This window comes from Vigna angularis, chromosome 11 (assembly GCF_016808095.1).
Source record: "Vigna angularis cultivar LongXiaoDou No.4 chromosome 11, ASM1680809v1, whole genome shotgun sequence".
NCBI classification, from domain to species: Eukaryota; Viridiplantae; Streptophyta; class Magnoliopsida; order Fabales; family Fabaceae; genus Vigna; species Vigna angularis.
The window spans coordinates 3,118,482-3,141,808 of NC_068980.1; the positions used below are offsets into that span (position 1 = coordinate 3,118,482).

Consider the following 23,327-nt stretch of genomic DNA (forward strand, 5'->3'; position numbering starts at 1 on the left):
TTTAAAATCGGGAAAACAAAGAGTTATTGTATTTTTTTTCCCATAACGTACAAGTTAAAACTCAATTCTCATTGCATGGAGTACTATGCTTGGGAATTCAACAATGAATAAAATACAATGAAAGGGGAGAACACGAGGTCATCAATACTAGACGTGGTCACATGCACCTTAGGAGTTACGAATACATCAGTACAATACATAATGAGTTGTTTCTACGGCAAGTTTCTGCCTTTTGCAGTTATGAACCCTACAAACTTGCATTGGATGTGACAATGTTCCACGAGCGCAATGCTATTACCAAAACTGGTATATCAGTATTTCGGATATTGTTTTCCATAATATAAATACAGTGTCCTGGCAGTCCTGTGCTGATCTCGAAAGAAATTTATCAGCTACCTCATTTAAAGATTGTCCTCAACTGAAACAAAACAGGCAATGGTATAGAAACCGTCTACTTTTTCAATAATGGCTGAAGATATTATTTTTACACAACAGGCTAATAAAGGATGCAAGAAAGATATCATTTAAACCAGCATATAAAATATTTCAAATCTAAGATCCTCTAGTTATACTATAAGACAGTCAAGTACCTGCACCATCCAATAAATCTGCAGCTTTCTTAGGCTGTCGATATTTCTGTCATCTAGTTACAATCAGAATTCAGCCTTCTCTTTCTCGGTCTGCCGATATTTCAGTATTATCAACATAATTTACAAACCAAACTTCTTTGGTCTCAAGAATGTGGAGGAACCCTTTCGTAAACCTGGCATGGAGATTTGCTGCTGATGCTTAGCTGTCTTTTCCTTCTCCTTCTGTTTCCTTTCTCTCTCAAACTCTGCTTGCACCTTCTTCAAGTTCTCCATCTCCTCCTCCATGGCTGTTTTCTCTTGTTTCTGTCTCTTCTTATGCTCCAGTAATGATGTATCAGACTCCTTCACAGAGAAAAACATGGGTCCCAACTCAGCCAGCCACTGGGGCTCCACTGCGGTGGCACACTGCATGTACTCCTTCGTGGTCAGGATTAACTCATGATAAACCACATACTCAGGAGTGCAGCCCATACCATAGAGAGCACTACTGGGATGAAGATGGCACGGCATCCCATTCCTGCAGTTAACATACTCTCCCACGCCCTTTAACCTTGCAGCATTGTGAAAATATGCAGAACAAACTGCTTTTCTAACAATGTCTGTATCAGGCCAACAAGAGGTTAAGGGGATCTTTAAAGTCTTCAGAATGTCAAGCAACTGGGATCTCACCTCTCTAGCCTTTCTTAGACCTTTGACATGCAAGAAATGATCATTGCACCAATCACCTCTGTAATCATGCTGTTTCCATTGCTGATAAACATTGTACAGGGTTAAATGATCGGACTCTGGCACAAAAAATCTTTCCCGTGCAGCATCACTCTCCTCTGCCCGATCCTTAGGTCTAAAGAAAACAGAGGGCACTGAAAGCATGGACACAATTGTCAAAACCTCCTCAAGACACCCTAACAGTTCGCCTGTCAAAAGCATCTTGGCAAGTGGAGGGTCCAGCGGGAATTCAACCATTTTCCACCCAAGATCAGTTAACCCCCCAACATTGTTAAGGGCACCCAGAACCCACAACTGATACATCGAATTGAGAATATTATCTTGCGGAGGTGGATCCATGAAATCAAAATCAAGTAGATTTTCAACTTTAAGAGATTTCAGCAACAAGACCACATTACCAAGGTTAGTCCTCTGAATCTCTGGAACAGGACTATGCAGCATTTCATTCAAGTAAGCACTCTCAGTATACAACCTATAGCATGTACCAGGGCCAGTTCTACCAGCTCGACCAGCACGCTGGTCAGCAGCAGCTCGGCTAACAGGGAAGACCTGGAGAGCGTCCATGCCCATCCTAGGGTTATACACCTTCATTTTACCGTAGCCTGAGTCTATCACATAGAAGATACCATCAACAGTTAATGAAGTCTCGGCAATATTAGTGGCTACAATACATTTTCGGGCTCCATCTTCAGCTTTTTGAAATATCTTAGCTTGCAAGTCGGCTGGAAGCTGAGAGTATATGGGAAGAATCAAGAGTTTAGGAACAACTTTATTTGAAGATGACACCATTTGCTCCATTCTTTCTGCAAGGGCATAGCAAGCTGCCTCAATCTCATCCTGACCAGTCATGAAGATAAGGATGTCACCAGGAGGACTGGTTATATGAATAGTCATGGCCTGCTTCACTGCACCTTCAACATAATCTTCAACTGGAGTTTTACTCCACAATATATTCACAGGAAATGTTCGCCCAGGAATGTGAAAAATCGGTACACTGCAAAAATGCCACAATTAGGTTGAGTCTAACAAAAGTCAATAACAAGAAACAATGCAAGATAACAAAGTGAATTACTGTGGAAAATAAGACTGATTTATTACTCTCGAACATAAAAAATACATTCTCATTCCCTCTATTTGTAATAATCTAATTCTCCTAAAAAGGGAAATAGGGAAACTAGGAAATCTAGGAAAATAAAATAAAATAAAAGATTATGTATCTATTTCCTCTAATTAAGAAGATTCTAAAGATATTATCTCAAATTACAACACTCCCCCTCAACCTTGGATCATACAAGATTGTATGAACTAAGCTTGGAATAGTCAAACTCAATTGTAGAGAACGTCAATAAACCAAATTGGACAGCAATGGACAAAAGCGAACTAGCACAATGAAACTTCAACTTGGACAGCAATGGACAAGGGCGAACTAGCACCATGAAACTTCAACTTGGACAGCAATGAATGAGGGCGAACTAGCACCATGAAACTTCAACTTGGACAGCAATGGACGAGAGAGGTTTCCATCAAAAATGAATGATAACTTGCAGTAGCAAACAGCAACAAACTGCAGGGACTGGATTGCCATCAATAGTGGCGAACAACATCAAAACTTCAAGAACATGATTTCCATGAGTAACATATGGGAGGCCTTCAAAGGCTAACAGCCACAAACTGTAGGGACTTAACCACCTTGAACAACAATGAACCTTTAGGGACTTAATTGCCCTAACAACAACAAACCTTTAGGGACTTAACTGCCCTAACAACAACGAACCTTCAAGGACTTAACTGTCCTAACCTTTAGGGACTTAACTGCCCTAACAACAACAAGCCTTCAGGGACTTAACTGTCCTGAACAGTAACAAACCATCAGGGACTTAACTGTCCTGAACAGCAACAAACCTGCAGGAACTGAACTGCCCTGCAGCGGCTAACAGCAACAAACCTACCTGTAGGGACTTAACCACCCTACAGCGGCTGAAACTTTTCTTCCCCTCACGACTGAACGGCATATGCACGTCAATGACAGAATGTGAAGGTGGAAGAACTGGTGAGAACCAATCCGTACTTGGGGACAAATCTGAAACCCCTAACATTGAACGAGCCAAATCAGCGGGCGGTCTCATGAAACAACTCTGAGTGAGCTGTTACAACAAGGCATTGGCAAAAACCAAAAACACCAAAGATTGGATTTATGATGGCATCAAAAGGCCAAAGACAGGTTGGAGGTCCAAAGTTCTCTGCTGGACTACTCTTAAATGGTGATACTTAACACTGTATCACAAGAAGTATTAGCTAAACAGCCGGCAACGACAAACTACAGAGGTTACAACAACTGACTGTCGCGATAGTGACTGACTGCGCTGGCGCCAACTGTGGTAGCAGCGGAATGAAGCACTGTTGCTCGAGAAACAGAAACGAATGGAGAGGTAGAGAACCCTTCGTAATGGAGAGGAAAGAACTGACGTGATGGCGTCGAAAGAGGTCTCCCTGTCGAGAGAGCGGGTCATGAAGTATATTCAGCGATTCAGTACAGTGGCGAGATGATGGCGTTAAAGTGACATATCAGAAGGAGCAGATTACAGAGATGGAGGTCCGACGACACGACCAGCAGCGACACAGTGTGATTCCGACACCGGGAGGGTGGCGCGTGACGAACACGCACCCGAGACCAGCTGAAGAAAGGCGGGGCGTGCAGAGGCTTTTGGGAGGTGGATTACCAGGGTTGAGTCGCGCTCCTTGAGGCGCACCCAACCCTTATCTTCGCTAGAGAAAATGACAACGATGGCGGCGACGACTATCAGACTAATTTGGCGCTCGTGGCGGCACGTGAATGAGTAGTAGCCATCAGAACCGACGCGGTTGGTCGTCGCTTGAAGAGACGATCCAGATCCGCTAGTCACCGGTCGAAACTGCGACGGTGGTCGACGGCGGACGGTGGCCAGCGACGGAGAGCGACGGTGCACAGCAGAATACAGTGAACGAGGATTCTGATTGGAAGTCAGTGAAGATGCCAACTATGGGCATTACTTAAACAACAGGTGCAGCTATTGGTTTGAAAGGGAATCCCATTCTGAGACAAATTCTGGAAGTATAGCTTATAGCTAGGTCAGATTCAACTCTCAGGAAGTATAGCTTATAGCTAGGTCAGATTGAACTCTGGAAGTATAGCTTATAGCTAGGTCAGATTCAACTCTCTGGAAGTATAGCTTATAGCTAGGTCAGATTCAACTCTGGAAGTATAGCTTATAGTTAGGCCATATTCTAGAAGCACTTTTGTGTAGCTGTTATCAGAAGGACAGACGTGTTGGTAATGCTGGAGAAAAAGCTAGAATTCTAAGGTAGAACTTGACTAGGGCAATTGGAGCCCATTAAAAACATATGTTAAAGAATAAACTTTTAGGGGGCCGCCGGCGGCCATGGCAGCCGGCTGTTGGCAGACAGCAAAGACAGCGAAAGCGGATCAGACAAGCTCTGGTACCTTGTGGAAAATAAGACTCATTTATTATTCTCGATCATAAAAAATACATTCTCATACCCTCTATTTGTAATAATCTAAATCACCTAAAAAGGAAAATAGGAAAACTAGGAAAATAAAATAAAATAAAAGATTATGTATCTATTTCCTTTAATTAGGAAAATTCTAAAGATATTATCTCAAATTACAACAATTACCTTCCAAAGAAATTTGAAAATTTCTGTGCATTCAGAGTTGCAGATGTGACGATCAGCTTGAAATCACGGCGTTGGGCTACAACTTTCTTCAATATTCCAAAAAGAACATCAGTGTTTAATGATCTTTCATGGGCTTCATCCATGACAATAACCCTGAAACAGTTTCAAACAAGATGTTGATAACTGTTTTTTATTGCAAACAAACAATAATGTGTGAACATAAGGGGTAAATTTGTTAATATTTTCATACCTATACTTGTCTAGATCAGAATCTTTGAGTGTTTCTCGTAAAAGTACACCATCAGTCATGTACTGTAAAATTTAACAGCAGAAGTTTAGAGCATATCACAGTTCATAATTAATGTGTTCAGAACCAACAGAATTACATTATATGCCCACATCGTAATACAGGATGTAGACACCCGATGTCAATTAAAGAATATATATGATGAAAAGAACCTACAAAATAGCATTCTAACATGAAGCACAATATTTATTTCTAATAAATACAAGTAGGGTTTACCTTTATAATAGTACTTGGCCCAGTCACATCTTCAAAACGTATAGCATAGCCAACTTTATCACCCAACTCTGTATCCATCTCTTCACTAACTCTCTTGGCAACACTCATAGCTGCCACACGTCTTGGTTGGGTGCAGCCCACTATACCACCTATAGTATAGCCATCCTCGTGCAGATACTGTTCAGAAAAATCAATTGTTAAGATGTTTATCTGGGATTCTGTTCTTGATTGGATAAACATAGAAATAAAAGATATTGGCAAAGAAAATAAAGACAAAAATACCTGTGTTAATTGTGTTGTCTTTCCTGAACCAGTTTCTCCAACCACAACCACCACCTGATTTTCGCGAACCACCTACACATTGTAGGTCAACAAAAAATAGTGTTCCAACATTTATGAGCCAAGACTGAGAGAAAAAGGACATGAAAAAAATTACAAAATGCAAAACCATAACGGGAAGAAAGGAAAAGGGACTTGATTGTGCTACATCAGAACCATATAATGATAAATATCAAGTTGACATGTTCAATCGTAGTCCCCTTCCACATGATATAAAGATGGATAAAACTATGATGACTGAGATATTCCTGTCCTGATGCTGAACAGTTAGACTGTGATTGATAGTGATCATTATTTACATAAACCCAAAAGATTGAATTCCCATAGGTTCCTAAAATTTTTACAAAAGAGTGAACCTATCAATAACTGCACATGCATAACCAAGAGAAAAAACCAACCTGTAATAACTCTTCTCTCACTGAAAAAATAGGCAGATATTGTCTTTGCTCTGCAATGGTTTTTGACTTGGCAAAGTCACTCACGGCTTCACCTTTCTTCAAATGCTGTGAAAATTTAGCTTCCTCTTTAAAGTCAATTTCACCATCTTCACCCACTTCAGCAGTGTCTGCATCAATCTAGTATTTGCAAAATTTTAAATAAGATGAAGTCTTCAAACATGAAAAGAAAAAGCAAAGGACACAACTACTCCAGATTTCCAGAAGAATACCTGCTCTGCTGTTTTCTCAACACCCAAGATATCACCAAGTTTTGAGCCTGCAAGTTCCCAAAAGCGTTGGCGAGACTTGTTCATACTCTGCTTCTCATGGATTTCTCTAACCAGAGTAGACCCTTTACGAGATATTATAGCCATGTCAGATGTTGGATCTTTTATTGGCATAATTGGCTCGGCCTGCTTAGTAAAAACAACTCTGCCATCAAGGAAAGGAGGCTTTGTATCTGTGGCCAACATGGAAAGGGTAATTAGTAAAAAAATAGAGTAATAGCAACCAACTACATTGCAACGTCAAAGTTGGTCAGATGATGAATATTTACCATGAACAAGTAGAATAACTTTTTGCTCTTCCTCGTCATCAAATTCAGTCTGAACCTCTGTACCTCTAACAGCTCCAGATCTCAGCAGTTGCCTATCCTCCCATTGAGCATTATCAGCTGTGAGCTGGGACAACTTCTTGCTCTGTGCAAGGGACATCTTGGTGCCATCTCTTCTAACCTGAATTATTGATAAAAACACTTGTAAGATAAGAAAACCCATACCAACTTGCCCCCAAAAAACATGCACCAACACATTAAACGGTTCTTAAATAAGCCAAATCAAGTATATTTCAACATATACAAAAATAAGAAAAAATGTGGATGGTAAACATAAGCACGTTGCAAACACTGCCCCTAAAACACAGATAATGATCACTATGAGAATAGCTATTCTCTATGATTCACAAATACAGAGACTACTGGATACAAAACAAGTATCAAATACACATTATGTGTCTGATATAGTAAAACGTATATTTTTATATAGGGTATAATATACTTACAACACATTCAAAACAATCAAATTCCTCTCTATAGATTAGAATAACTATCTTGAACAAGTGTGTATACCCAAATGTCATTCACCCAAAAGCCCCAAGATAGTAGATTGCAACATAAAATATATCGATCTAGCTCCCAAACCACAACAAACTTAGACACATAACGGATCCAAACAAAATCATGTTACTCATAAGAATAACTTTCATAGATTTCAATCTCTAGCTAGATGAGATTAAAGTAAACATAACTAAATTAAAGAATCACATCGAATAAATTTTTCCATGCAACCTCTATAAACTACAATATAGAAAGACAAGATTAGAACTTTTTTCTCATGCCAGCTTTTCCATTTTATCAGATCTTCTTATGGCCAGTAACTGTAGTTCATCTACTTACACTTTAATTAGCAGCAGGAAGCTAAATGCCAAAAATTGTGCAGATACATGCAAGGAAAAATTTGTGTGTGTGTGTGTGTTTGTGTGTGTGTGTGTATACACACATATATAAATAGATAGATATAGATAGATATGTTAAGAAATTCTAAAAGTTACCAGTCTCTTGGCCAGATCAGCCTCTTTTTTCTGAAAGGAAGCTTCGTCTCCAAGAAAAAGTGATGAGCTGTCGCCTTCAAATAATGTGCTACCTTCCTCTCTGTCATACCTTCATCATATAATTAAGATTAAAAAAGAAAACAGATTTAGCAAATTAAAAACGATAATGACTACGTAAAAGAATCATCTACAGCTTCAGCTGTATCACCACTAAGGTAAAACGTGTGTGTGTGTGTGTATGTGAAGAAAAACATCAAGCAATTAATTATAAAAGACAAGCACAAAAAGGGAACCATCATAGTATTACAATGTATCATTGTTATGCACTCTGGTATGTGATAGCACAACAATTTCCAAATTTAGTGATTTAAAACAATATCAACGAAAAATACTTTTCAAATTAAATTTACCATGCTCGGTCAGCATCGTATTCCATCTCCAATCGCATGCTTTCAGTAATCTCATACTTGTGCTCTTCACCCAATTCAGACTTATCAGCCACTTCATCCTGAAAACATGAAAATCGCAATTATATAAGATGATGAAATAGCATGCATGTTAAAACTAAAATGTAATCCATAATAATTAGTGTGAAAGAAGAAAAACAGAAGATATTCAGAACTTTGCTATATATATATATATATATATATATATATATATATATATATATATATATATATATATATGCTGAAAACATTTATTTTATTTGTTCAGCATAATCTATAAAGAATCATCAACTTCACAAATGAACTATCATATGAGATACAAAATGTACCTGAAATGAATTTGAAGTTTCCGATCTAAAATTAAGCTGATGCGACTTTCCATAGTGTCTAGAAACAGAAGATTTGGCTGAAGATCCAGAAGCACGTATAGGGATAGGAGATGGAGAAACATGATCCCAGGGGGAAGATGAATTAACTACACTCAATTCAAACATAAATGTTATTTCACAGACTGCCATCATAAAATTGAATAATAGGGATTAAAAGCATTAAAATTTTGAAAAATATAATATTTGAAATAACATACAAGATGAATGAGGTGTGTTGCCCCCCAACCATGGTGAAACCAATCGAGCATCTGGTGAGGCACCTAAAAACATTGGTGATGGTGAAGGTTGATGACGTCTAGAACTAGAGACATTGTCCCTTCGTGGAGTTTCATTCCATTCCCACCTGCCATCATCCCAGTCAGACCTGCCTGCAAGTGGAAAATAGGTAACGCCTGGTCAAAGAATAGCTAGTTCTCCAAATGCACTGAGACTAATTGTAAAAAAGAAGTATCTTATATGTCAATTCAATATAATTGGAAGCAAAAGGATTTTAGTATTCCAAGCACAGATAAGTCAACAATATGTATTGCCTTCAATGCTTGGATTAATCCCAAAAACCTTAGAGGAAACAGAAAAATAATAATTACATACCAGGCGTTCTCCTGGAATCTTCGTATCTGCTTCGCTTTCTACCATGATCACGGTCATACCTACTATGTGAATCCCTTTCTGAATAAGATCCTGCCTTACGTTCATAGTAATTCTGATGACGCACTCTTCCGCTACCACTTCTTGAATCATCCCTGGAATGCCTTCTCTCACTCCTGTGATCCTCCCTATCATATCCAGAAGGTGATGGAGGAACCTTCAAAATTGATACAGAAAAATTAGATATATGCAGCAAAGTATCAAAATAGTGAGAATTTTACTGAATACAAATTGCTAATTGTGAAAGGGAAATACAATATTAAGAAATGATAATGTTGATTGTTTATCACACTGATCAAGAAAAGGAGTTTTTTTCTAAAGCTTCCTATATAATAGCACTCATCTAATACTCTTCATCTTCTGCAAAGCATTTCAGGAAAACCAACACGCAACAGCCACTCAAACTGAAAAGACAGCAATCTAAAGGAAAAGTTTTTCTCATTCTTACTTTATTTTTTCTTTCCTTATCTTTGCAAACCTTCCAGCCGACAACAAATTTGAACATTATTTCACAAATTAAATATTTGTTGGGACAGCATCATGACACTTTAAATGTTGTCCCGAAGCCATTAAAATGAGACCATCAAATATGAAAATAAATAAATAAATATAAGGTAAAGAGAAAAAATCTTACATTTGAGATCGCTTGCTCAGTTGAACGAACCTTGTTGGTATCACCATAGTGATCTTCGCTCACAGAACTTTCTGCATCGACAAAGCCACACAACCTTGAGAGGTCATTATTTGCTTTGCTTGAGTTAAATCTAATAACTAAATCCCATCATATAATGAAAAAAATAAACGCACTTCATAAACAAATTTAAATTATCATTTTAAACATGTAGGCAAAAAGATATTTCCTTTACAAATACCATACCATTTGTACTACATTTTTAGCTCACTTTACATATCCAAAAAGCTTTGAATATACCACTTTGTCAATTTAATTCCTCATGAATGACCCTCCAGATGACTACTTTAAACAGTACACACAACCTCATTAATGAAAGTCTACAGGTGGCAACAACAATACAAAGGAAAATTATTCATATAATTAAAAAAAGTACCTGCAAGTGATGTTTCACTGGTAGTGTCACGATATCTCCTATTAGTGTGTCTGTGTCTACTGACAATCCCACCCTGTTCACTTTCTTCAACAACAGACAACTCAGACTTATCTTCATCTTCTGCAGAAGCTGCAATGGAGGTGGTTCTTTCTTTTGGTAACTTGAATCCCCCATCATACTGAGACCGTTTCGCACTGGCGAGGGCATCAAGTCCTATTAGATAATTTATTAAGATAAAGCATCAGCATTCAGCACCCAAAAATTGTAAAACATGACATAAGAATCAGATAGTCAACAGAACAAAAAAATACTCGTGATACCAAATGCATATCAAAACAAAAAAATACCAAAACGTGATTTTCTCTCTTGTGGCACGTAAACCACCCTATCCTTCCCAGGAAGATAGAGTCCACCACTGGTAGGTTTTTCTGGTTCCAGTGTCATGGTAGTCTGGTTTATGTCAACCACTTCAGAGAAAGCTCCATTTTCCTATTCAAAACCAGCAACAACAACAACAAAGACCGATCAAACTAAAATTCGAAACAGTTTAGCAAGATGACAGCAATAAAACAAATTCAATACTAACCTCCATGACGTAAATTAGTTAAATTCTTTGTCACGAACTCTACACAGCAAAGTCTACAAAGAAGATTAGCAAGAATACCACTGTATGAAAATAGAATAAAATTAAGCAACTCCCAAAACCCTAATCCCTAAACCCTAATCAAGACACTCGAACACTCGGTAAACTCGACTCGAAAAAGTCTACTTCATATAAAATTCAACTCGTGAGGATGTACCAAAATTGACTTTACTAGAATTTGAACCACTCCCGGACACATTAAAACTTGTATCTAAATATACCAAAAAAAAAAACAAAGGCTCCAATCTGAAATTCAAGCCACACCCTCAAAATAAATTTAAACCCCAAATTAAATTAATACGCGCCCAGCTTACCTGAAAACAAAAGAACGGAAGACCAGGGGACGGCAGGGGCACGACGAGGCGAGGCGAGGCACAGCGACGGCAGGGCGAGGTGAGGCACGACGAGGCAAGGCACACGACACCAGGACGAGGTGAGGCAAGGCAAGGCACGGCGACGGAAGGGCGAGACGAGGCACCGCAAGAACGCAACGGCGGACCGCTACTCGGAGAGCTGGTAGACGAAGAAGAAATGCAAAAATGGAGCTACGGATTGCACTTTGGGTCTTCGAGTAGGGTTTTTGAATCTTCGATTTGGATTTCTGATTTGGGTTTTTGGTTTTTGATTAAAGTTTTCAAAACAGAAACTATAACTAAAGTTTTTCTGGGTAGTTTGAGTTCAAACTGCAAAAACTCAAAACTCCTTCCCAGCAAACAATTAGGACCTTTGGAGTTATCCAAAGACCACCAAAAGAAGCGCGGTGAGAGGTATTATGCAAAATTAAGCTGTGGCAAATGGGAATACTAAAAATTTAATATAAAAATTAACAACAACAAAATTATCTATATCTAAACTAATTGTTTTTTAATGGTTTCATATCATTTTTTCATAAACACAATTTTTATCTTTATCTTTATTAATATAATTTATTTTATTATTTTAATCTTTAAATTTATAATTATTTTAATAAATTTATATTTATGTTTATTAATATAAATTCTTTTATTATTTTACTTTTTAAATTTTATATTTTCTAAAATTTAACTTACTATATATTATAAAATTATGGAAATTATTTATTTTATATATAGTTTCATTTAATAATTATGATAAAAAATTATTACTTTTGTTATCGTGACAAAAAAAAAAGGAGATACACGTATAATTCCTCTTTTTTTTAGATTTGAAATCTGTGAGATTTTTCTACTAACTTTTTTAAATACAAAAGACAATTTATTGTGAATTTAAAAAAAAAATAGGACTTAATATTTCTAGAGATTAAAATTCACTTGCAGTTTATGTTAGGAAAGTTTGTTTTTTTTTCTACAAATACGTGACATTGACATTTTGAGAATTTAACTGTAAAATCCAACCATGTATTATTCATTTATAAATAAATAATAAATGCAGACCTTAAAATTTTACAAAAATAAAAATCTTATTAATTTAAAAAGTTGGGTACACAAAGTCATGTAAATTTTAAGTCAGCAAAAAAGTTATTCACTGTCACATTCTTTTCCATATTTGATTTTTAAAATTTTAAAAATTGTATGAAAATAATTCACATAACACTAAAAAGAGACAATATTGCACAATATGTTTATTCATTTAGTGACTTTTTACTTATCTAATTATCCGTTATTTTTAATTTTAACTGTCACCGTTTATTAATAATTTATAGGATGCAGCAATTTGTAAAGATTTACAGCGAACAAGAATAAATGAGATGTGTTCTTTTGAAAGTTAAATTTGAAGGAGGAAAATAAATGGATTTGAAGGGATTTAAAATTAAGTTGATGAATGTTTTATTAAAGAGATTTAGAGGTAAATAAAAGTAAATTTGAAAGTAAAATTAAAATTTGCAAAAATTAACATAGGATTTAACTTCATAAAAAATAATTTAATTAGTAAAAATTTAAAAATATTAAAATGTCCCGAAGTAATATAAAATAATATTTATTAATAATATATTTAATGGTAAAAATATTTTAATTAGTAGAAAAAAATAAAAATAAAAAATATTAAAATAATATTTTATTTATAAGTAAAATCAAATTATTTTATTTAAATTTAAATTTTTAACAATATAATTTAGTTAATTTATATTTTTCTTGCGTAGAAGTTCTTTCTTTTATTTTTTTTATATAGAGTAAAGTGACGCAAGTGTCTTTGGATTTAAGTACATAACATCCACCTCATTCTGGTTCATTGGATTCTCAAAATTCATCAAAGTTTTGAAATTGAATACTTTTTACTTGGAATCTATCCAACAATTTATGTTTTTATAGATATATAAAATTGGGAATTATCAAATTAAGAGAGCGAAGATGGAATTTCATGTTAAATTTTCTCAAATCTTCACATACCACAGGTGAATAGAAAAAATGTTTATCTTATGACATTTTATTGCTTACATTTTGAGCGGCAAAGCGTTTGTGAGGAACAGATGGTAAATAAACATGTAATAGGATATATATATATATATAACATACTTTTTATTTATTTATTTTCTTCTTATTGTTTAGGTGGTTATGAAATATATTAAAATTTTGAATTTTTTTTTTAACTATTACAATGTGCAATCATGTTTAAATTATATATGTAAATTAAATATGTTTATGCATTACATTTAAATACTTTTATTTTTTTTTAATATTGTTATTTATTATGTATTTTTTTATCAGAATGTTTAGTTTTTAATTTAAATTTTCAATAGTATAACTTTTTTATTTATTAAGTAATATAAAAAAAATGTTACTCTTTACCTTTTTATTATTAATAATAAAAAGTCATTTTTTTATGTTTTTTATTATTAATTTTCTTTTATTTGAAAAACTTCTCTGGTTCATCTTATCATACCATTAATTAATTTTTTTTTATTTATATAATTTCATTTAATACTTTATCAAATTGTTTTTAAAACCTACATTTGATATCTTTTAATATTTTTATTTGTTATGTATTTTTATCCTATAGAATATAATAACTTAATATAATTTTCATGAAATTTCTTTTATTACTATTAATATACATTAAAGTTAAAAAAAAATTATATTAAATGTCAATTATTATCAGTTTAATATTTGGTATTTGTATGATTTTGTATATTTTTTATTATTATATAAAAAGTTCATTAGGATTTAAAAATTGATGTAAAAAAGACATTCGAAATATATTTTTTTTAAATTGAATACTATTTTCCTATTATATATTTTATAAATATTTTTAAATTTTTTCAAGATTTCACGTTTACAAATTTAATAAATATTTTGATTTTATGAAATTTTATTTGTATTGTAATTTAGAATGTGTATTATTATAATTTTTTTCTAAATATTTAATATTGAAAACATAATAATATCTCTATTTTTTATATTGAATATTTAATAATATTATATTTATTTAACATAATTTTTTATAATCTTATAAAAATTAATTAATTAATATTAAAATAACAAGAAAGTGAATAAGAATATTCATTTATCATAACTTTTTATATATTTTTTTTCTAAATATGAGTATGAATATTTGTCCGATACCTAAATGGAAATAAAAATTAAACAAAAATTTAATATTTATTAATGAAATATTTATTTCATTTCAATGTTTTCCCTTTTTCTCTTTATTTTTTATCAATAGGGAAAGATGAACCTCCCAAAAATAATAATCATCATATTCTATAATTATTCAAGGTTTATCATTTTTTTTCCTTAAATGAAAGAGAAGAAATAAATATTATTTTCCTATTTTAAGATTTTAAAAAGAGTTTATTATAGAAGATAATTGGGTCGATTAGACTGCGAGCAGTCCAAATTTCCTCAATATAATATAAAATGTTCAGAATTTTAATTTTGAATAAATTTGAGAATTTTTAAATGAAGTTTCATTTAACTTTTGTAGTTTATCGAGTTTTTAAAATTTAAAAGTTTTCAATTGATATTTTATTATTAGATTTTTTTCAATAAAGACTCATTTAAAAAATTATAAACTGTTAAGACTTAGAAAAAAATTAACAGACAATCCTTTAAAAGTTATAAAAAATATTAGGAACTTAAACTTAATTAAGTTTATTTAAAATAATGTGTAAGGGCCTGTAAATAAATAAGGGGTCATTGGGCCTTATGTGGGGCAGCCAAGCCCATCAGTCTAAGACCAGCTTAATCTTAGGAAGGGTTTCTCAGAGTTCTTTTTCACTTTCCGGAGCTCTTTCCCTTTCTCTCTCTAAAACCCTTGCCCTAAAGGTTTTCTATGACTTCTCTCTAGATTCCCAGCTCCTTGAACCATAGGAATTCGATTTTGGTGCTACCCAAGCGTCCGCGGAGTAGAGGGCTTCATTTCTACCGAACGTCATCTTCATTCCGATCGGTAAGTCATTTATTCCCTTCTCCTTCACTGTCCTTGAACCTAGGGCATGCAACGTTACTGTTTGCATGTTACTAGTGGATTTCGTTTTCGTACGTTCCGCCTAATCAAACTCTAAAAGCTGCTGCGGTCACCACTTTGGTGGTTTGTAGGGGCAGGTTGAGTTCTTGTGTTGTCAATGGTACTGTTATGGCAGTTTCAGTAGTTGTGCTTGGAGAAACCCAGGTAAGGGGAGTTAGAAATATTTTTCATTGCTTGTATGAGACATATGTAAGCTATACTCTGACTTGGTATGCTGTTTGGAGTGAGATATTTCACTTGCTTGGGTATGATGCGTTATGTGAACCTAACAGTATAACATGTGATGTTTGAAGTAATGACTGTGTAGTTGTTTATATGAAGTGGATATCTGAACTTGGGCATGTTTGATGTATGTATTCTGTTAAATGGGTGATCTAATGGAAGGTAAGGTAAGTATACACTGTTTAAGTAAATTGGTAGATGTCTAAGTCACTTTAGGGGAATTGAGGTAGTGAGGTAGTGAAATTGGGCAACTGGAGTCTAGAACACCATAGGACAGTTAAAATGACTTAGATAAACTAATTGTGACTTGTTGAGAGCACTTTGTTGGTAGGATAGAGGAACCTTAAAAACTTGAGTTGGCACATCCCTGATCATAGAGCAGCCCTGGTCTGATCCAGTCAGTTATGACTAGTCATATGTGCTGGCGTCGAAGGTGAGTTTGATGCGTTCAGACATTGGGTTCTTCTTCGATGACCAATTGGGCAAGTTGGGCTAGTCTAGACGAGTAAATTAGAACTTGTTAGGGTCAGAAAACTGAGTAAAGTCATTAGCAACAAGGTAGAATTGAAACTGGGTCCTTAGTTTAATAACATTGGAGTTTTAATGAAAAGTTTGGTAGTGATTACTTTAGAATCATGTTAATGTCACTTTAGGAGCACCTAGACAAGTTTAACTAGGTATGAAATATGAGTTAGGGGCATTAGAAGTTGGAAGAAAGGTCTAGAAGTGGTAAGGAATGGTTGAGTAGATAATTCTGCAGAAAATTCGTTCTACTGATTATGTAGAGTCGCTATGCGAGTTGTCTCGCATAGCGAGACCCTGTAGAGGGTGCTCACGGTCTGGGAAATTCGCTGTGCGAGCTGGTGCACTGTGCGAATTACCAGATGGGGTTGCTCTCTGTTTGTGAAATTCGCCTAGCGAATCCTGTCGCTATGCGACTGGTGGTGGTATGGAATCATTGCCCATTTAATTCGAAGAGCGAGTTGGGCGCATGGCAAGAAGGTTTGGGGGTGTGCTCTCTGTTTGAGCTCTCGCACAGCGACTTGGGTGTACTATGCGAGAAGACCTGAGGCATGTGGCCTCAGCGAGTTAATTCGCATAACGAATTAAAGGGGTATGCTGTGCGAATACTTTGGGTCCTGTCTCTTCCTTGTCTCTCTTTTGATTGAATCAAGTGTGTGGAATGTTTGGAATGCATAGTATTGTGTGATTTATGTGGGAAGTATGTGAATGTATGAGATATGTTGGATTCACTGTGATAATATGATGGTATCTGGTTATTCATGTCTTGGGTTAGGTTTCAAAGTGACAGTATGGTTTATGGACGTAATTCCATGATCCTCAAGGAGATGATACATGGTGGTGCCCTGGTGGTGTGTAAAATGATTGCATTGTAGCTCAGTTTTGGGGGTTTTCCTGAAACTACAATGATCAATCATTCTCAAGTAGAGAGGATTGAATCATGTGGTGAGTAGTAGCAGGAGGTCCTAGTCTTGGAGGCTTCCAGTATGCTTCAGGGCGTGGAACAGACTAACCTCGTGAGTATGGTAGGGTGAAACTCATTAGCAACGGCTTTGCAAAGCAGTAGAGGCCACCACGAGTGCATAACCCGCCATAGCTCGGTAATCATTCTAGTCCGGACGAGTCGGTTTATAAAGTAACAAGTCTTGTGATGTCATCTTACCTTGTTTGAGTGACTTTTGCATGTCATGTGAGGTTGAATAACATGTTTTTTTATATCTAGCTCACCCTTGCTTGCTTGTGTTTGTGCATGTTGTATGTGTTTTCTTTTGCGATGATCATCCACTTGGGTGGGAGCAGATGGCGAGGATGATACTTTGGAAACAGCTCTTGACGGGGACGGCAGTGCTGCAGCTTAGATTTGCTAGCTTTTATTCCATGAACTCATATTATTTTGAAGAACTTTAGTGCATTTAAAGTTTTAAATTTTCTGTAATTTTTAGGGAAAAACTCTAATACTCTAGTTTTCAATTTCACACTATTCTAAGGATGACTGTAATCCTAATTACTCTTGACTGCTTTCCTATATTATGCATGATGACGTTTTTATTATATGTATGCCATTTCTATATATTTTGGACGTCACATTATGGATATTATATTTTTATAAAATCAATACAAATTGAAACATTTTCATTTAATTCGTTGAAAAATAAAACCTATATAATTTTAGAATTCATATGATAAAATATGAAGAATGGACTAGAATGTAAATGCATAGTAAATTTGGTACACTTTTTTTTTTATCAAGGTGAATTACCCATTTCATTAAAATACTTATCCCATATTATTTCAATAAAATATTTATATCATATAATTTAAAACACACAAACATGACAATCGCAACTCCCTCTATAATGTTATATCAAAAGCAATGATATTAGAAAGTAGGATAACATAAATTTTAAACTATTGATACACGGGTACAATTATAATTTCTTATTATGTAATATTTTAAAATATAATATTATGTGTTTATGCTGAATTGAGACGAGACATCGTTATGCTCATGTATTTATTGAATATTTGTTTCTTTCTGTTCTGATGATCGATTGGTTGGGATAACCTACAAAATACATATTATTTTTCTATCTAAAGTAAGGTGATTATCAAAGCTTAAAGATTACATCGAAATTAAATCTCTATTTATAAAATTTATAAAAATATGATCAATTAATTTATTTATTAATGGTTGGATCTTTTAATTCTGTCCAACTACCGAACAGCTCCTAAGTCATTTTACTTTACCCAACCGGTCCATGCCTTGCAAAGCTGTCTACCCCTATGATAACATTATGAATAATTTCTTTTAAATATATATATAACAGATATAATAAAAATTTATCAAGCTGCCACATCACATTCTAATAATCGTGTACCCGTAAGCACTAGATTAAATATATATTTAAAAAATGTATTCTACTTCTGTGTAGTTAGGTTAAGGTTCCTTATTTAAGATTATCTCGTATATCTTTATTTTTCATTCCTAGTTCTGAATTAAAAAGTCGAGACACTTTACTTTATTTAGACACTCCAGCAATCACAAACAAAACTTGGTACAGACAAAACACAAAAAACATGTAAGAGAACAATCTCAGAGTACCAACACAAACAAAATTGCGATTTTGTCTACCGAGCCAATGAATTTAAAACTATATCTTATTTAACTCAGACAACACTGGTTGGCATGAAAATTTTGCTTTGATTAAATTAGAAAATGCAGCATGGATTACGGTTTCAGAATGTTCTGTTTCAGGACAGAGCAGCAGACAAGAACTCATCCATGGCGTTAACAGAAGAACCCTTAAATCCATCTTCATCTTTGACAGCATCCTTAATCACATCTCTAACGTAACCAGCTTTCTTCCTCATGGCAATCCCTTTTTCTGTCTCCTCTATCACCAAAGCAATTTTCTCAGCAATATCATCACACTTAACTTCACAGCTCTTCCCTCTGGCAACCTCCACGCAAACCCCAACATCTTCCTCCAACAACTTGCAGTTGTAAAACTGCTCCGCCGCCATCGGCCATCCCAGAATAGGCACCCCCTGACTCAGCGATTCCAGCACCGAGTTCCACCCGCAGTGACTCAGAAACACCGAAACCGCGGAATGCGACAAAATCTCCAACTGGGGCGCCCAATCGCGAACCACCAAACCCTTCCCCGATTCCTGAACCCTCTCGACAAAACCCTCGGGTAACCATTCATCTTCTCTGAACTCCGAATTTATGTCGAATCCGATTGGTGGTCTCACAACCCAGATGAAACTCTTTCCACACCGCTCCAATGCTTTACCTAACTCCATCATCTGCGACGCGGAGATGGTGTTCATGGAACCGAAGCAAACGAACAGAACCGATTTGCAGGGTTTCGCTTCGAGCCATTCCGTGCAGAGCTTCGGGTTGATCCCGCCACCTTTCCCGCGCGAACCGGACCCCGCGGAAATAATCGGTCCGATTGCCCATACTGGCCGGTTCAGTTTTCTTTTGAAGTAGTCCAGCCCAACCGAGTCCAACCCGTGGACCGTGTTGAATAAAACCCCGTCCGACTTGACCCACTCTGAGAGATTCTGTTGTTGGAACAACGACCACGCGTCAGAGCCGTCGGCTTCTGCGATGTTATTGGGTAACTGCGTGCGGTGAATGTCAAGCGCTTCGGGAAAATCCGGCAAGGTGAAATATTCTTGCGCTGGGTCAACGCGGCGGTGGGGGAGGTTAAGCCAGAGGGAATAGTAGCAGGCGAGGCCGTAGCCGCCACAGCCGCTGAAGATGACGTGGAAGGCGCCCAGTTCTTTGGAAACGGCGGCGGTCCAGCCGAAGAAGATGTCGGCGATGACTAGGAGCCTGCGGTTTTTGTTTTGTAGGAGGATGGAGCGTAGGAGGTTTGTGAAGGCGGGTTTGAGAGTGGTGGAGGCTTGGATGAGTCGAATGACGAGGTTGTAGGGTATGGCGTCGGTGTTCTCTGTGTTAGGAGGGAGACCGTGTTGGGAGGGATTGAAAGGGATTTCTGAAAGAGTGATTGAAGAGTTTGGTGGAAGAGAAGATCTTAGCTTTCGTATGTTGAGTGAGGTGTTAACAATGGTGATATGGTACTTCTGTCTTTTCTCTAAGTGCAGGGCCAATGCAAGGAAAGGGATAATGTGCCCTTGGGCCATGAACGGAAACAGTAACACCTCTTCTTTTTCTTCTGCCATTTTCTTTCTTTCCGACTGTTCTTTCTTCCACACTTCTTCCCTCAATTTCCATCATAATGGTGGCCAATTGAAGTGCTTACGTGTTTGAACAGCATTGGTTCTTTTTAGTCTGTGCTATATAACAACTTTTCTTAATAAAATATTATATTTCAATAAAATATTAATTTATTGACTGGTAAAGTTAATATAAAAAACGAGTAGTGTATGAATCCATTACCAAAACCTTGTGACCAATCAAATAAGAATATATAAACCTTGGTCAAGTGACTGTCAAAATTGACTCTGGCTTGGTTTTTTTTTTTTACTTTTATATGCAAATTTGATTGTCTTTTCATCGAAACAGGAAACAAATATTTAAAATCATGTTTATAGGTAAATTGTGCAGTTTACATGCGACTTGAGAAAAGAAGAAGTTGTGTAAAGAATGTATAACTTTAACTTTGAATAATTTAAAAAGGTGAAGTAGTGGATTTCACACATTTTTATTACATCATTAATAGATCATAATAAATTGTAATTTACTTGATCATATGACGTTGAAATCGTTAAAAAATGCATAAGTTTATATATTTATTATAATCGGTTATCAATGCGTGTAACTAGGATCATAGGACATTGTAATCTATTTTAACAAAGTGTTGTAATTCATTATCAAACGAAAAAAATAGGTAAATTAAGATATAATTTATTATCATTTAAATTTTAATTATAATTAATATATAATTCATTATGAATGATTGTGATATAAATTTTAATTAAATTTAAAATATAATTAATTATGATTGATTATATCTTAGTTTATTATATATTATAGTTTATAATTCAATGATAAAGTAAAATTGTTTCTAAATATAAGATTTTTTTTATGATAAGAATATAATAAAAACATTTATGGTATAATAGTTAAATTTATATATATATATATATATATATATATATATATATATATATATATATATATATATATATATATATAAATAAATAAGGATTTGCTAACTTATATAATATGTATCAAATTTTAGTTGACAAAAAAAATCCTATTCATAAAAAAACACTTTAAATATATAAAAAAAACACTTTAAATATAGGGGTATTTTAATAATTTTTATTTTGAATTTAAAATAAAATAAAAATAAGAAATTATTCAAATACTTTAACCTTGAAATTTATAATATGTTACTATAGGCTGGAAACCAGCCGATCGGGTACAGTTGTGCGCTAAGTCATATGGATTGACCAATCAAGGTACAGAAAAGGACCTCGTAGTCGTTCAGTCACTACAGCACTTGGATAGAGTTAAAGTGCAATCAATATGGTAACGCACTAAAATGTTTCTGCTGAATGGGACGAGGATGACTCTTGCTGAACTCTCCTCCGTGGTCACCAGGTGACTAATCGGTTTGAGGGAGTGACATGTAGAATACACTCCCACGCTCAAGTCAAAAAATTTCTCCAGAGATCTAGAGTAATGCAATTGTCCTCGAAATGAAATTTTAAATTTCTATTTATAGAGTTTATAAGAATCTTACCAATTAATTTACCTCTTAACGGTCATTAATATTTGTCTTAACCAGTCATCAATAGCCGTCACTATATTGATTACGCTTTAACTTTGTCCAACTGCTATAGTGACCGAACGACTACTAAGTCTTTTTTCGTATCTCGACCAGTCGGTCTATATGACTCAGCACACAGTTATACTTGGTCACCTGGCTCCCAGCCTATAATAACAAAATCAATAATATACAAAGATATTTTTGTCAAATAAAATTAGGTACACTTTAAGAAGTTACATTAGTTAGCAAATATATATATATATATATATATATATATATATATATATATTAATCTTGATTCATTAAATTACATTTTATAAAAAATAATGCTGATTATTTCCATAATTTTAAAAAGTTGATAAATCTTAAAATATTTCTGAAAAATTAAACCATTTTTTTACCAACTTTCATCTTATTTGATTAATTTATCAAAAGAATTTTATCTACGTTCGTATTTGGTACTGTTTGTTTGATTACAGCAACAACAATGTCGTGAATATAAGTATGTCTGATTACTAGCTCATAGAATTTTAATACACATAAGTTTACGTACTCTGCTGTCCGCTACATTCAAATGAGTTTGAAGTTGAATCATATCATTTTTTATTATTTCAATTTAAAAAAGGAAGTAAAAATATTTTGTGTTGAGGAAAAAAACCTATAATTATATATTTTTTCTTTTGATTCTGAAGACCTATTTCATCTTATTCTCTTTTCTTGTTTTTAAATAATAAATTGAGTTATTATCAATATTTTGGATGATGATATTAAAATAACCTGACCTGACAAAATGTAAAATGTATTTTTTATTGGTTAGAGTATTTTTTTTATCTCTGAAATTATTTTTCAAACATTTTCAGCAGAGGTTTTTTTTATTGACATTATTATTAGAGTCATTGATTAGTCAATATAGATTTGAACTATATTTCCTAACATTTTTCCAATTTTATGTGCAGTGAAATTATTTTTTGTAATAATTATTTCGGAGTTTTACAAATATAAATATAATTTAACATATGACTGAAAAAACTTTTATTGTTTTCGCATTTTAATTACCAAATATGATAATGTTTTTTTAAAAATACATATAAGAAATTGTAAAAGTAATTTTTTATTTGCTATAATAATTACCAAAAACAAGTATCTTAAAGTTTGAAATAAAGTTAAAATAATTTGATATTTGTTTTTTGCGATTAAAATAAGTAATCTCTAACGAAAATAACAGAGTATTTTTTAGCTGGAAAGTGCGAAAAAACTCATTTATCGTAAACGAAAATCATCCAACGTAAACCATATTTA

General features: G+C 34.4%; 2 protein-coding genes and 1 long non-coding RNA gene across 8 annotated transcripts; 1 reads left to right on the top strand and 2 right to left on the bottom strand.

Moving 5' to 3' along the window:
- LOC108333899 (pre-mRNA-splicing factor ATP-dependent RNA helicase DEAH7) lies at positions 1–11,848 on the bottom strand. 4 transcript variants are annotated; one of them, XR_008246127.1, is made up of 19 exons: positions 11,406–11,848; positions 11,035–11,073; positions 10,796–10,937; positions 10,449–10,661; positions 10,016–10,086; positions 9,325–9,538; positions 8,931–9,101; positions 8,674–8,819; positions 8,309–8,406; positions 7,899–8,007; positions 6,847–7,024; positions 6,521–6,750; positions 6,252–6,428; positions 5,797–5,868; positions 5,515–5,691; positions 5,242–5,303; positions 4,992–5,144; positions 591–2,310; positions 1–418 (listed from the first exon to the last, which is right to left on the bottom strand). XR_008246127.1 is itself a non-coding variant. In XM_052870856.1 (18 exons), the coding sequence occupies exons 2-18, from the start codon at positions 11,038–11,040 to the stop codon at positions 711–713; spliced, it is 3,819 nt and encodes a 1,272-aa protein (XP_052726816.1). In that variant the 5' UTR covers positions 11,041–11,087; positions 11,406–11,848; the 3' UTR covers positions 440–710. The 4 variants fall into 4 exon arrangements, 1 of the variants encoding a protein (XP_052726816.1); XR_008246126.1 differs by having other exon boundaries at positions 11,035–11,087; XR_008246128.1 differs by having other exon boundaries at positions 11,035–11,114.
- A 3,432-nt stretch (positions 11,849–15,280) lies between these two features.
- LOC108333789 (uncharacterized) lies at positions 15,281–17,830 on the top strand. 3 transcript variants are annotated; one of them, XR_008246122.1, is made up of 4 exons: positions 15,281–15,456; positions 15,606–15,678; positions 17,054–17,378; positions 17,578–17,830. It is a non-coding gene; the product is annotated as an uncharacterized LOC108333789 (long non-coding RNA). The 3 variants fall into 3 exon arrangements; XR_008246121.1 differs by having other exon boundaries at positions 17,054–17,830; XR_001832596.2 differs by lacking the exon at positions 17,054–17,378.
- A 1,088-nt stretch (positions 17,831–18,918) lies between these two features.
- LOC108333377 (UDP-glycosyltransferase 92A1) lies at positions 18,919–20,537 on the bottom strand. The gene has a single exon (XM_017568801.2). It carries the CDS (start codon positions 20,470–20,472, stop codon positions 19,030–19,032), a length of 1,443 nt encoding a protein of 480 aa, XP_017424290.1. The 5' UTR covers positions 20,473–20,537; the 3' UTR covers positions 18,919–19,029.
- Positions 20,538–23,327: the final 2,790 nt, after the last annotated feature.